Source organism: Xiphophorus hellerii, chromosome 23 (assembly GCF_003331165.1).
Source record: "Xiphophorus hellerii strain 12219 chromosome 23, Xiphophorus_hellerii-4.1, whole genome shotgun sequence".
Lineage (NCBI taxonomy): Eukaryota > Metazoa > Chordata > Actinopteri > Cyprinodontiformes > Poeciliidae > Xiphophorus > Xiphophorus hellerii.
In genome coordinates, this window is record NC_045694.1 from 4,791,472 (window position 1) to 4,807,457 (window position 15,986).

General features: G+C 39.2%; 1 protein-coding gene across 2 annotated transcripts in view; it reads left to right on the top strand.

Moving 5' to 3' along the window:
* Positions 1 to 15,986, top strand: part of fat4 (FAT atypical cadherin 4) — a 130,172-nt gene that overhangs the window by 79,713 nt on the left and 34,473 nt on the right. For both annotated transcript variants that reach the window (XM_032554567.1, XM_032554566.1), the window contains exons 3-6: positions 341 to 602; positions 1,123 to 1,473; positions 4,901 to 5,823; positions 7,824 to 7,998. In XM_032554567.1, the coding sequence (XP_032410458.1) occupies positions 341 to 602; positions 1,123 to 1,473; positions 4,901 to 5,823; positions 7,824 to 7,998 (1,711 nt within the window). The remainder of the gene's footprint in view (positions 1 to 340; positions 603 to 1,122; positions 1,474 to 4,900; positions 5,824 to 7,823; positions 7,999 to 15,986) is intronic.

Below are 15,986 nucleotides of genomic sequence, written 5' to 3' on the forward strand. Positions count from 1 at the left end.
CCTTACTGACTGTCTCTGGGAAAAACGACGCAGAGAAAGGTTTCATTCATCCTTGGCAAGTCTGGAGTTTGATCTGGAGACAAGGAAAGTGAAGAGTCTGGTTTTGCTGGCAGACAGTTTCTTTGATCCTCACTGGTCAGATCACTCTGCTTTTCTGTTCTTTGAGGATGACATGTTAAAGGAAAGTGTATAAAAGTGGGGCTAACGTTCTGGCTTAGCGAGTTTGAAACCTAAAAAACAAAATTCGGTGTTGAAAATGTAATGAAAAATAGTTGAAAGTAGACACTGCAAATTAAAAGAAAATAAACTTGACCTAATGTGCTTCTATTTCTCCTCTTAGGGTCCCAATGCTTTAGTGACTTACACCATCATCAGTGGGGCCGACGACAGCTTTCGCATTGATCCTGAATCTGGTGACCTGATCGCCACTAAGAAGCTGGACAGGGAAAGGCGCTCAAAATATTCTCTCCTGGTGCGAGCGGACGATGGAAAGCAGTCGTCTGACATGAGGTTGAACATCACTGTCCAAGACGTCAATGACCACACGCCCAAGTTCTCCCGTGCGACATACTCATTTGACATCCCCGAGGACATGGCGCCAGGTGAGGTCGCTTAATGGAGCATACGGTTACAAACTAAACACGCTGAAATGGACGGAGCAGGCGATGTTTTGTCTTCTGGAAAACCTCTCAGAGCAAACTAACACAGCTCAAGGGGAACTTTTTTTCTTGTGCATTTTTTCCAAGCATTTTATGTGTTGTAGCTCTGAAATATTCAGCATTTTTCTCAAGAGGGAAATCAAAAGTTTAGTTGGTCAAATGGGGAATAACTCCAATTTGATTTACAGCCTCTGACAACTGCCTGGCAGACCTCATTCACCCCTCTTAGCACTGAATAAGAGTTGGTAATCAAAGAAAAATGTCTGGTGAAGATGAAATTGAATTATAATCCTGTTAAACATTCAGAAACCCTTTAATAATGATCTGTTTGTTCAGTCATAGCAGTCCAAGACAGAATTAGCAGCTGGCTCAACAATCAGTCATTCACTTGTATTAAAAATAATCCTCTAGCAATAATATTTTAAAAGAAAGCAGTAAACATCGCGCCTTTGTCATCCTTCAGGCTCCATCGTGGCAGCGATCCTGGCGAGTGACTCCGACTCAGGGGTGAATGGAGAGGTCACCTACTCGCTGGAGGAAGACGATGAAGACGGGACCTTCCTCCTCAACCCAGTGACGGGCGTTTTCAATGTTACACGTCCATTGGACTATGAGACCCAGCAGTACTACATCCTAACTGCGAAAGCCGAGGACGGTGGTGGACAGGCCAGTACGGTCCGGGTTTATTTCAACGTGCTGGATGTGAACGACAACTCCCCCATCTTCAACACCACTGTGTATAGCGCTTCAGTCTCCGAGAGCCTGCCGTCTGGATCCAGTATCATCACGGTTCTGGCCAGTGACGCTGATGATGGTATGTCAGAAATGTCATACTAAAGTAATGAAGCGCCAAACACCTCCAGGTCACCAGGTTTTAATTAGTAATGGAACAGCAAAACAAATTCACTGAACTAAAGTCACAGTTTTTCTAAATTAAGGCTTATTATTGAAGACTGTATCTTTTCTCCTGTTTGTAAGGTAATGTTGGGAGTCTGATGTGTATGTTAGCTAGTTAATTAACTAGGTCATCTGGCCTGGTAGTGACCCGAGAATAGCCTGTGTTTTAACACACTCGGCGTGTCTGGGTGGTTGCTGGTTACAAACTTTCATTACAAAACGTTATTTAGACAAATAATATTGCTCAGTTTGGATAATTTAATTCCTGGATGTGGCAACAGCTGAATAACATCTTTCAGCAACAGTTTGGGAGGGGGGGAGCTTTACTGTATGCTTTGACTAGAAAAAAACAGTACTGTGTCTAGAATCTCATTAGGCAATATTTTTGTATATCACATTTTCACAACAGGGCCATTCAAAGCACTTTACGTGATTAAAATAAACAAAGAAGCAAAATATTACATAATGGTGGTTAAATAAGGGAAAGAGATGAAAAGTTGACAGACTACAATTTATGATGAGGATTCCATCTGAATGCTGCTTCTCCATGCTTGGTTATGATTTTGAGGGAGCTAAGTAGACTTGAACCAGATGAGCTGAGTGGTCTGGAAGATTGACACAACAAATCCATAATGTGTTCAGGGATTTATGAACTAACACATTTATTTTGAAGTCTATTCTCTAAGCCACGTTGGATGTGTTGTTAGTCCATCATAGGACAAAAGTCATGCACACACTCATGCCTTCCATGAATAGGTAAATTTAGAGAGACCAGTTAACCTGAGAGTCATGTTTTTGGATAGTGGGAGCAAACCAGAGTACCCAGAGAGAAGGCATTCATGCACTTGGAGGACTTGCAGAAAGAGACCAGACCAGCATTCAAAGCCACTAAGTGCTCCACCTTGTAACCCCGCACTCATTGCCCCAGGAGATTAATTTAATGTCAGATTGTCACATTATTTTGATGGTTGATTACACAGAACTTCCTGACTCTACAATAGATTTAGTTATTCTGATTAAACAAACAATGTGATTTATTGGCGTGAGTTGTTTCTGCCTCTAAGGTGAGGGACTTCTGAGATTCAAAAGTGAGTGCGCTATTTGAACGGTTGGCGCTATTCTCTCTCTTGCTGTAATTACAGCTTTATCCAAGCCTAATGTGGTTATCGTGACCTACATTCCTGGGAAATACGCTGCCTTGCTCTCTTAACCCAGAGCCTGGCTTTTTTCTCCACATAATCTGACCACGTTGTCCTTTCAGATACAGAGCTGCTGTATTTCACTGTCACAATAAAACACTGCCATTGTTAGCACTTCCCAAGCTCTGACCCTGACCCGAAGACTTTGTCTCCCTGCAGAATAGTCTAAACTCAGATGGAAGCAGGTCTCCTGATAATAAATTACTTGTGTACTGTAAATGCGCATAAAGTTCGAAAGGCGTGAAAGCTTTCCACTTCAATACCCGTTGAATTGAATAACCCACACTCAATTTAAGCTCATTTTAACCACCAGTTCCTGGGGAGCGCTATGGATTAGGCCAGATTTCAAAGTTAGGCGATTTGCTCTACAAATCCACTCAGATGTGAACCAGTTATGCAGAAAGGCATTATCAGTTGTGGAAGTGGCTTACAGTTTGGTTTCCATTTTGATAGCAATCTGTCATGCAGCATGAATGGATTGAAATCTTGGAGGTCAAGAGGAGAAGCCAGTCGATGCACATGTACAATTTGTGGAAATGGATGTTGATTATCCACATGAGTGCCCAATGCAAAGTATTTTGTTTTTTATATCATGAACAATAGAAATATCAGAATTTGACCTTCGTTACGCCATGCTTTCTTTTGGTTATCAGGTTCTCTTTGTTTTCTTTACTCAACTCAAGGTTGAATTGTGACATATAGATTTATTGGAGAAGAGACTGTTTCAAATTATATTTTCATTAAGTTTGTTTTCACATTCATGCCTTTACTTTACTGCAGGTCTAATCATTTGTAACTTTTATGTGCCTCCAAACAGGGTTTGTGAAAGTTCTTAGAGTCATGAAAAGTCTCTTTGCATACATTTTTTCTTATTCTCCTAGATATTCAGCTTTTTTATCCGACTGAAAATGGCTCATTCAGCCAAATAAAATTAAAATATTCTTGTTAAGTTATCCACCAGCAGCTCCATCGTCATGGAAAAGTGCATACATTACACCGTTGCCCATAAAGTTGAAATAATTTTGTTTTCAGTCACATTCCTCTTTTTTATTGTGGTTTAATTTTCACAGTGATATGCTTGGAAGAGATTGATCAATAAAATTTCAAGTGGATATAAACTTAATCTGTCAAAAATAAATCACATTGTCACCATTATTTCATGAGAAGAGGTTATTTCAACTTTATGAGCAACAGTGAATTTAAAGAGGCTTGGCAAGAAAATAAGTTTGCTAAAAACAAAACCATAACCATTATGAAGCAGCTCCAAGTGAATGCTGTACAAAGTGTTAAAGTCAGGGAACCCAGGTGTAAAGCATTTTGAAATACAAGCTAGAGCTAAAAAAATTTAATTTGAGTTGAACAGTGACTTACTTATTTTGTAAAATGCGTGAAATTCTGAGAACAAGAAATCAGTTTAACAGAACAAGTCTTAAAACATAAAGTAGGCTGAAAAGTCTCAAAAAGCAATAAATCACGCCCCTGACTAAACTCAAGAATGAACTCATTGACACCTATCAGTCTGGAAAGAGTAAGAGTTTTATGACTGAGACCACAGCAAACCACTAATTACCAAAATTACTATAACAGAATATAGATGACTTTTCTTAGAAGTCACCAAAATCCCAGAACATCTAAATAGAACCCAAAGCATATGGCAATTCCACATTTGAATGGCTTTGCAAATCCAAATTCTGGATTTAGATGCCGCACCAGGACCTGAAAAAGGCCCTTCATGTTCAGATATTCTCCAATGTGGCTGAATTAAAACAATTCCACAAAGAAAATTGGACCAAAGTCACTCCATTGTGATGTAATAGACTCATCGCAGAAATCACAAATGTTTAATGCCAGTGGCGACATATTAGGTTTATGGGGCAATTACTTTTTGACAAGCGGTTAGGATGGTTTGGGTGTTAAATCATTTATCAATCTATGGACATCTTAGATTTAAAGTTACCTGGTGGTGTAATAAAAGGTCTTAAAATTTCCTATGTTATCACAAGATTATACAGTATATTCCAGGGACCCCAATAAAATATAACAGAATAAATAGAGTTTGGTAAGAACTTGACCCACTGTTTGACTCACGTTTAACATAAAATGAACTAAAACTTTCTCTAATCACCAAAATCTTATGTTTTTCAGGTCCAAATGCTCAGCTTCTCTACAAAATTTCATCTGGTGATCCTCATGGCCACTATTCTATCACCAAGGAAGGTGTTCTCAAAATCAAGAGGGCACTCGACCGAGAAACCCAGTCCTTCTACAACCTGGCGATCACTGTCAATGACCTGGCACCGCTTCCTGCCACCCGTTTCACCAGCACCGCCCAGGTTTCAATCATCCTCCTAGACGTCAACGACTGCCCTCCCACCTTCACTTCCCAGAAGATGACTTACATTCAGGAGAACACACCGGTGGACACAGTGGTGTTCACCGCCCAGGCCACAGATGCCGACAGCGGACCCAACAGCTATGTGGAGTACTCCCTCAGAGGAACTTTTAGTAATAAGTTTAGCATTGGTGTGATCGCTGGGGATGTCAGGTTGGTTGGAGAACTAGACAGAGAGGAACTTTCCAACTACACCCTTACCATTGTGGCTACAGACAAAGGTGAGCCCTCTCTCTCCTCCACCATGGACGTGACTATGATGGTTCTGGATGTCAACGACAATACGCCAAGCTTCTCACAAAACATCTATGACATTGAGATCGAGGAGAACATCTTGACTGGCACTGATGTCATCCAGGTGTTTGCCACTGATGCTGATGATGGCACCAATGGGCAGATCCGGTTCTCCATCGCCGGAGGTAACACCAACAATGATTTCCGAATCGATTCAGTCACAGGGGTGATTTCAGTTGCCAGACAGCTTGACCGTGAGACACATTCATCCTATTCGTTGGTGGTCCAGGCTTCAGACCGTGGAAGCAGCTCCAGAATGGATCGCACAACTGTCAACATTGTTTTATTGGATGTTAATGACTGTTCACCAGTGTTTGAGCTCTCTCCTTACACCATCAATGTCAAGGAGAACCTTGAGAACTTACCAAAAAATATTCTGCAGGTCAGTCATCTTCTATTTCTCAACTTCACACTTGTTGAGTTTTTACCTTCACAGAAAGCGCTCCAAAACGAATGCCAGTTCAAATGCCAGTACAAAGCCCTTCAACAAGCTAATGCCTTAACTAAATTTATTGTAATACTAACCTAATAAGTGCCGGTATGTAAGTAGTATAAGTTCACTGAAGCACTGAGCCCAGTGGTCTTACTTTGCTAAATGACAAATACCTGACTGAAATGATAAAGAAATGATATATGGCAGCAATTTGCTCTGCTCAATTAAGCCTTTATAGGATTTCAACAAAATATGAAACTGCTTTAAACTGCATGACGAGCCAATTAACATCGTAACCACCCTGATGACTAAATGAGGCATGTATAAAATATGGAGCAGGGAAAGTCTTTTTCCAGTAGCACGGCAGCTGTGCTCTCCTTCACGTGTATACATTAACAGGAAATGAGACTACAGTTATGTGGTGGGAAAGGGTCCAGACATGGTGGCTGCAAGCAGGAGCTCACATCTGTGCTAACCTGGCTATAATGGCCATATCAGGAAGGTATGAGAAGCGATGCAGCTAAAAATTGGACTTGTAAATTATTTTTATTCAAAGAAAAATGAAATGAAAAATATATTTGCAGCCTAACGTAGGGAAACCCTACTTACCAACTCTCTGGTTTTCCTTTTTGTGGATTCTCTGAGAAAGTCTGATTAGACAAAATGAATAAGTAATGATCTTCCTTGCCTCAACAATTACCTCCATGGTGCCACTGCTGGTAATTACCCCCATCTGTTTTACTAGAATGATTTAGAGAGGACAGTGGTTAAACTGGACTATCCCCAGTTGGAAGGTTGGTTTTACAACATACACCATAATTATTGCCACCCTTGGTAAAGTTGTGTAAAAAGCCTTAAAATAAATTTGAATGTTCTTGCAGTAACATCAGCTGGATTACATTTATTATGCAATGTAAGCTTTTCTAAAATGCATCCTTCAATTCTATGGGATAAAAATCCAGATGTTGCCAGTAGAAAATAGAAGGGAGCTTACTTTTGATGCTAAAAATGTTTGTTTGGCTTTTCAAGCACCAAACCCTTGAGATGGATTTGGTTTGAACTAATAGATAAAATTGTAAAACACACCCTCATTAACGATGCACTAGGCGAGTTTCTCTCCCAAAGCCTCTTGGAACCTTGTTAGTTTGCATATCATCATGGATTTATTTTTAATACCAGAAATTTTGCGTAAAAATACAAGAAAAATGGGTCGACATAGGGTCTTTTACAAGAACAGTGATGAAAAATAAACAGGCAAATCAACACAGAAATGGGTCACCAGACATTAAATCCCCCTCCTTTTATGACCATCTTAGTGCCGAGTTTAAAATCCTCTAGAAAACATGTAGTGAGCTAAAAAGGAGAAAGAGTTTATTCTCAGGCATTTAACACCTCTTTACTAGGGATACTAGTAATTATACCATATATAATATATAGATATTATGGTTATTCGTGCCTTTCAAGGTCAAGGCATCTTTTTCCAGTTGGAATCAATGAGTAGTTATCAGCAATAAGTTTTTTACCTACAATAAATTCCAGGCAGTGATTTCAGTTTAAAGTATTATCTCCAAACTTTAATTAGTGGAAACACTCCTCATGTTACTCTGTCTACTGCAGGTTAGGCATTGACTGCTCACAGCTACTACAAACAACCCCACACCAGAAAACCAAACATTCACTTCAAATAAATCAGGTTGATTTAACTTTTTTTCATTTAGCGTCTTTCAGAATGTGAGGAAGACAAGTAATTTGTTCATATTTATTCATCTATTGTTGAAAGTGTGCATTTAATTTCTACATTACCTTAAAAATTGAGATTTTACAGAAAAAAATATTAAAATTCATTGTCTGGATTTTGAATGTGACCAATAATTATTAGAACTTCAATTTAATGATGACAGAAATTTCTGATTTTTATTAAATTTGTAGTACAATAATCTTATTTTCAGGTTGTTGCCAGAGATGATGATCAAGGAGCCAATGGACAGTTGAGCTACATGCTCAGCGGCGGGAACGATGAGGGAGCGTTCACCCTGTCATCCAGTGGACAGCTCAGTGTTACCCAGACTCTGGATCGGGAAACTCGAGGGAAATACACCCTGCTTATTACTGCCACTGACTCAGGTACGACTGCGGCTGAACATAGCTCATCAGACATATCCTTACATGTTTTAAATCAGCCACAGTATCTTGCATAATCTGTTCTGCTCGAGAGGTCTGAGTTCTGCAACACTTTCTGCCTTATTTCAACATTAAATGATTTTTGGCCATCAGTTTGCAAAATGATGCTGAAGCAGGAGATTTCCATGAACACCAGTGTCAACAAACATAATTTTTATGTTCAGAGTGTGCACACTGATCTTTTTGTGTGACATGATAACATAAACATTTTTTGGAGTTTTTAGCTTGCAAAATAGTGGGTGTCTTTTATTTTGTCTTGTTCCACAGAAGTCCTTTCAGCAGCTTCAATTGAATAGCATCCTGTGTTTATTTGGATATGGTGGTGGAGCTTGTTATAGCCAGATAAAAGGTTAACTTGTTATTGCACGGAGGCCAGTTAATGTGCAGTTAAAGAACTACATGCATATCCCCGTTGTAGCCAAATCACATGGTATTCCACTTAAGTATACGTTTCCCCGAGCCTCTCTGGCAGAGTTGTCATGGTCTGAGGGTGGTTCTGTTTCATTCCTGGTCCGGCCATGTGACCGTGCATAAAGCTGTATATTTTTGACTGTTCACAGACTTTGGTGAGATGTGGGACTATGTTGCATGCAATGATGCTGCTGCATGTGGAGAAAGATGTAATATTTCATGCATTTCTAATAGTTTAGGTAATTTAAATATGATTTAAATGTGAGCATTTTTTCATATTAAACGCAGCAAAAGGACCATTTTATACCATAATGAAGACATATTATTGGTATTGCTTCATATGGTGTTTAGAGGAGTTGCCCAACAAGCCAACATACTAATTATGATTCGATCCCGTTTTGTACTCTTCGCGGGGACGCCATATTTAGAGCCCTGACAACATTTCCAAAATATTTTGACAGGATACTGAAGCACAATGTTGAGGCAAAAAGAGGGATTTGGGGGTAGAATATCAAAATATCAAAAAGCCCATAATCACAGTGCAGGCTGAATCACCCAGCAGCATTTTCTCACATATTTGAGGCCTGGGCGCAGACGACCAGGGGAAATGGTTCTCCCAGGCGCTATCTGGCAGGAAATTTCCAAGGTGGACAAAGCAGACATGTCTCCAAGTGCTCTGTCTTCCGTGACCCACTCTGAACCGCAGACATTCGTGTTGAAGTCCCTGGTTGTCCCCGCGTGTTTCAGAAGACTTTCAGCCTTTGTCAGAGTGGCTTTGGTTTCTACAAAATGTATTTTGTAAGAAAAAAAGGCTCTTGCTGTCTGTCAGGAAGATGAAGTGCTGTCGTCTTTGGTGCTGTCTGAAAGCAGAGGCTGAGCTGGAACCACAGCGCACAACAAACACTTCAACTTGACAAAGAGATAAACGACTCCAACTTACAACTGTGTTTGAATTTTAAATAAATCTTCATCTTTTTTAACGACTTTGTCCCTTCACTTTTGGGCTTCAGTGAATTCTCCTCTGAGGCAACCTCCTTTGAAGGTAATCTCATTAATGCAGCATGAACAGAGTTTTAGCTCCATCTATCTTCAGCAGCAGCTCAGTTGTCATGAAATTAGTGAATAAAGTTCTTCAACAGTCAGAAAAATTAGTAAAGTATGAAAATTTATTTATTTTCCAGGTGTAAATCAGTGAGGGAAAAATGTTAAAATAAAATGTGGAAAAAATGTTCCAGGACTTATTCCCAGTCCCAATGCCAATATGATAAGTGACTGAATTTTTTCCGTACAAGTCACTCCAGTCGGTGAGACTTTTTCCGCTAGTTTTTGATTAAAGGTGTCAAGAAAAGTGTCCTTCAATGTGTCCATTTCTGTCTGTCATTTTGCATCTTTTTGTACATTTGTCCGTCTACGTCCATCAATGTCATCTGCCCTTCTGTCCAGAATGTCGTCCATCCATCCATCCATCCATCCATCCATCCATCCATCCATCCATCCATCCATCCATACATCCATCCATACATCCATACATCTTTACAGTTAGTTTTTACTGACTGTAAAAATTTACTGTTTTTAAGACATTTACTGCAGTAAATTATTTATACAAAGAATATAGGGAAATATTGACCAAGAAATTTTGAAGAATCTGTAGAGACATTAACCACTGCATATGAAGAACTGAGTAATATAGTGGCAACTGTTTTGCAAAAGCACCATAACTATTAAAACTGGTCCGTTCCCCTCAAAGGTGTTTTCCGTCTCATTAAGTTACTTTTATTGCTCCATTGTCCTCATTTAGGGAAATTTGTTTCGCTGCATTTATGAGTTTAGTGCATCTGCAGACACACAGAGAGCTTGCATTGTCCCTGACTGATCTTGCAGCTCAGCCAACATCTGGGATCAGCTGCAGGCAAATCAGATTTTTTAAGCCACTGCTGAGTAATGCACAACTTTGGAGGAATGTGAAGCAATGAGCTCTCCAACAGAGTGAATTGCTTTTCTCAAGCAGTCTTGTTGTAATGGCTTTAACTAAACATCTCCTGTTATAGAAAACATATTGTTACACAAATGGAGGTTTCTCAGCTAACACAATTATGCTGTTACTCTGCTATGTTTTTTAAACCAATACATATTGCCCACTGTTTTTTGTTTAAATGTTAAGTGTATGCTTTATAACCTGAATTAGACCCTATTGCTAAAGAAAATAGGGTATCAAGTTAACAGTGTAAGAGTTACTGCAAATGGTCATATTTTTGACTATGAATTGATTTCATATGGACATTGTTAAAAAGTGCTTAAAATCCAGGCAACGTCAATGATGTTTAGATGATGTTTTGGGTCATGCAGGCATTCCTTACATGTAATTGTCTCTTTAGTGTAAAGGTTTATCCGAACTGAAGCACTTTGGGTCATCTATCTTAGATCCTGACATCTCAAATCATGATGGAAGTTTGGTGTTCCATCGATTCGTTCCCGTCATTTTCAGTTTGTTTTGTAAATTCTTAAAACAGATTCAAAGGTCTCAGGAGCATGATGAATGATTGTCTGTATAGTTGTACATGTTTTTGCTTGGGTTTGAATCAGTCAGAAATATCTCTGAGTGTTTGTGTACTTTTTAAACTTGTACAACAATGCAGTTTAGTGCAATCATGGTGAAAAGTACACCCTCTTGATGAAAATGATGAAAAAACCTTCGGTTGTTGCTCAGGTCGCCTCACATTTGACTTCAAAATACTTTGGTCTGCAGGAAATGTTTATAGTTGACTCAGTCAATGCAAGGTTCCCAGTTCCGTTTAGCTGCAAAATCTACAAAGCCGAGGTGTCCTAATGTTTTCCACTTTTAAAATTCTTCTAGTCCAAAGGTTTGGAAAAAACCTTTCAAGACTGATTGGAAGCAACGGTTACATCTCTAAGGTCATTGATAATAACTTTCCATCTTGGTGTTGTACTAACAGTCACCTGCATACGCTGGAGCAAGCTTGTTAATAAAACAATTATAATACATCAAACTTATATAAACATATTTTAGGGCACTTAAAGATGCTTTACAAGAGATTAAAAAAATGTCAGTGCATTTAATTTACAATAATATACAAAAATCCCAAGTAAAAACTAGTACTATTGGCAATAATAACCTATCCTACCTGTGTGATAGAATAAATAAAGATGACCATTCCCATTTAAATATATATTGTACATTGTCCTTCTTAAATAATTTTTTTTCATAGTATAGTGTCCCATAAATAGGTTTTTACTGAATTTTAAAAAATGATTTCAAATGTAATTCTACACCAGTAACTCCATGTTCGTCCATGGCCTATTGATGCCGGGTGAAGAGATGTTTTAGAAGCCTAAGAGACTGCTTAGGAGATAAAGAATTTTAATTACCTTTTCTGTTTAAAAACAAGATCTTTTGTTTTCTTTATGGGCTGCCATGAATCTGCAACCTACAAACTTTCCAATCTTGATTAAATGACCAGAAATCTGTCATTCTCCAGGCTGAAATCAAGTTTGAACACACACGTAGCAAATAAAACAAACGAAGAACAAACACTGATAGCGTAAAATCATCCAACATTCACGATAATAAATCATTAATGGAGTCCATTTCTGCAGGTTTCAGGCAGTTGCAGCCTAGTGGCAACATGAAGAGTAAGCCAAAGAAAATATCAGGTTCCTGAAATGAACTTTAACAGAGCAGTAACATTCTGGATCAGCTCTTAAAAAGCTTTGCAGTAACAATGTGGCCTCGGAGGGCTTTTTCCTATCGTCTGTTTTCTCTTTTCCAGCCTTTAACAATTGCTGGATTGGAATGTTTTTGAAAATAGCTTTGCAAGCACTAGTGGTGTTGGTGGTGGGGTATTAAAATAGTGGTGTAGCTTGGATGATTAGTGCTTCAGCCTGGCAAAATTTATGCAGTAATGATGTTTATTAGTTCTAGTTTCTAGAGGCAAGTTTGTCAGAAAATAACTTGCTTTCTTTTTGAGTGCATGAGTTTAAACATGTATGACTTTAAACAGTGTTCCATGGTCTCAATCCATCTTTATGCGGTCCATGTATGAACATTATAGAGTCGTGTTATGAGTGACCTACACTGCCAGCATGAGTTTTCCACGTCTTATGCTGGTTATGACCTGCTGGTTTGGGTCCACAGGGAACAATGCTGCATTTTTTGGGATTGTCAAATATTCAACAACACAGCAAATAAAAGCTGCAAAGCAATAAAATGACAAAAGTTCCCACCAGGCCCTAAAATATGAAAAAAAATGACCTGTTTTTCTGCATGTGTGCAAACCACGGAAACCCTTTTAGTTGCATATGTGGAAGAAATTATGCGAAAGCATTCAGACACAACACTATAAATAACCACTAGGCTGTACAGTAAAGCTTTATTCTGGCTTCACAGTTTATTTGATTGATGCTTCTAAAATTGTCAAGCAGTGCCTTACAAAAGTGTTCATACCCCTTCAACCACAGATTTCAAAGCATTTAATTGGGATTTTATGTGATAGACTCACAGAGAGCTGTATATAATTGTCAAGTAGAAAGTAAGGGTATTTTCACACCTGGTAATCCAGCAGACCTGGTGCAATTAGGGACCAAAATTACAACATCTGTTACATTTTCAGCTGTTTACTCATCACCTGTGTTGACGCTGCATAAGAACCACTGGAGGAAAAGGCACAAAAATCTCTGAAAAAGACACTAAACGCATCTTTCTTCTTCATAAAATGTAGTGTGAGAGTTTAGTAGTTGTAGGATTTTTCTTTTATCAAAAGACCACAAGTTATTTCTCTTGCAAGTCTATCACTTGCAAGAGAAATGCGAGTTTGTTTTGATTGTATTTACCCAGAATGCCCTGTGCTTTAGACCACTTCCTGTTTTTGGAGCGGCCTCCGGTCTGCTTGGCATTCACATCTGCATTCAAATCAAACCAGAGTTCACTTCAACCAAACTGAGACCTGGGTTTGTAGACAGACCCGTTTGCTTTTTGGTCTGCATCAAAGTTTGATTGTGCTTTCACACCTCCCCAAACAAACTAGAGTTTGACTAAAGCGGATTGAACAGGACTGGTGTGAATGCATCCTTAGTGGGCTAAATATAAATTCAAACTTTCAAGATTTTTAAAATTTTGTATTGCTTTGTGTTGTGATCTGTCATATTAAATCGTAATAAAATAAAATGAACTTTTTGTATGCAACGTGACAAATTGTGAAAAAGTTCAGTACGCAGTATTAATGTAAATATTCAGCTCTTTTGTGCTAGTGCGAAGCTTTGGAAACTCTTCTGAGATATCCCTTTCACTGTTTTGCTTGTTAACTGTGAGAAAACCTCTGTTTACTCTGTTTGGCAAACTGTGCAGTGGGACAGCTCGCACCCTGCACTCAGCTCCACGAGGCCTTTCATGGCTCTTCATGAGGGCTGCATTAAAAAGAGCTTTGTCGCAAAGCAACAGGTTCTCAGAGGCAAAAAATGTCAATTTTCCCTCGTTGGCACCCGATTCTCTCCCTTTCTCCAAGTAATGATGTGTTTTATTTACGTCGTCCCTTCAGAGCACAATCTAGCCGTAGTCCATAAAGCGTAATTAACCGTTTAGCCTTAAGCTTCAGGCTACAGATGGGCTGTCTCATAAATTCCCACATTCATCCGTCTTCCCTCAGTCAACCTGTCCTGCACTTCCAGGTTTAATGAATTCAGCTTGTTTGGACACCACAGCTTTACCCTTCCTGTGTGAAGCTTAGCGTATTTCTATTTTTGATCAAGCATCAGTCACTCATTTATTAAAGGAGGAGATTATCTCTTGTGCCAGCACAGACACTCAAACTTGCTTCTCAACACAGCTTAAACTAAGAGACTCAGGGTAACTAGAGGTCTTTCCCAGGAGGTGGGTGCTGCTGCTGTTTGCTGCAGATCGACCCCCTGCGGAGCTCTCACAGCGCCATCCACAATCATGGCAGCTGCAGCAGTCAGAAAACACAGAGATTAGTTGTTATTAACACATGTCTCTGTACCCCCTCTGGCTCTGGAAGTACGGACACATCACCTTGTTGGAGGTTAATGTGATTTGCCCAGTGGTAATGTACACTGATAAGGTGCTTAGACCCTGCCATATGTTTATGCTAGACAATGGTTTCTGGGTTGAGAGGCTTACAGAGGAAACTGTCTGTGGATCATTTCAGTGGAAGAGGAGGTAACAGATGGTCAGCTGCTCTCCTTTGGTCTCGGTTTGTTATTCTGGAAGTTGAGGTTATTCTTGGTTCTGCCATTTTCTTCACTGGAGAAGAGATCTTAGATATATGCTGCTGCAGTGAAGTATTAGCAAACAAGTTTTCCCAGATTGAATTAAGTTGTTGCTTCATGGACAGTGTAAGAAATGTCCTGCTTGTAATTGTTTCTCTAAATTGAATTAAAGCAGGGAGGGACTCTTACGTTGCTTTGAGGTCCCTTATAGATCAGGTCTCCTCGCATGATTGGAGATTCTCTGACGCCAGCATCTATTTACCTTATCCCTCTCTGTAATTTTGGCTCATAGGATCAAACGTTTATCTGAGTACGATCAGTCAGATATCTTTCTCAGGAGAAAAGTCACAGAGACAGAGTTATCACAGCAATTTAGCATTCATACCACATCAGATCTGTGATGCTAAGAAAATTTAACAACACATCCTGGTTCAATGGCTGGTTGAATCACTTTAAGAAACAACAGTTGCTTGAAGTAGCAGTTTCCTTATAGAGTGGACACCTGGTATTCATGGGGCTTAGGTGTGGCTGAAATCCATGATTATTTGAGACTCTGTCTTAAAACATGTATAATGAGCTATTTTAATTGTTCAGCCAACCAAATATACCTTAGTATGCGTTAATAGACTCAGTGGAAACTGTCTTAGCACCAAAGCAGAGGCTAATATCTACAGACTTCCTTCTCTCCATTCTTGGGGATTAGCACCAAGGAAAATCTAAATTCACGACGGACTTTTTTGCAAACAACAGCTAATACCATATCAAGTAGCATTGCTCATAGGTAATTCAGCTTCCCAAGCTGAATTTTCTGTCGAATATTTTAGATTTGCTATATGAATGAACCAACAAATAGGAAAGTTGGTTTTGGGTTTTTGCAGTTTCTCTGAGCATTGTCTAACTTCTGTCATTTTTCTGGGACAAGCCAACATCCTAAATGTGCTCCAGTTTTGAGTAATTTCTCTCTTTCTGCTGGAAATGATGACAATTACCTTAAAAAACCTCCCCAGGATGATTAACAGCAACACTTGCTTCTGTAAGGTCTTTCCCAATCTGTCTTGACATTTTTCTAACACACACAATTATGCTCCTAACCATAAAACTGCTGTCACACCTTTTTTTATATAGTTGGTCCCTCTTGAAGAGCGTCAATTAATTAAGAAAATTTGCATATCACCATCTTGCTATAAGACTATCGCTCAAGGGTGTAGATGGTTTCTCTTATGTATTTACCAGATTGACTGTCATTCAGCCCTAGCTGTAAATGAAAGTCTATTATTTTG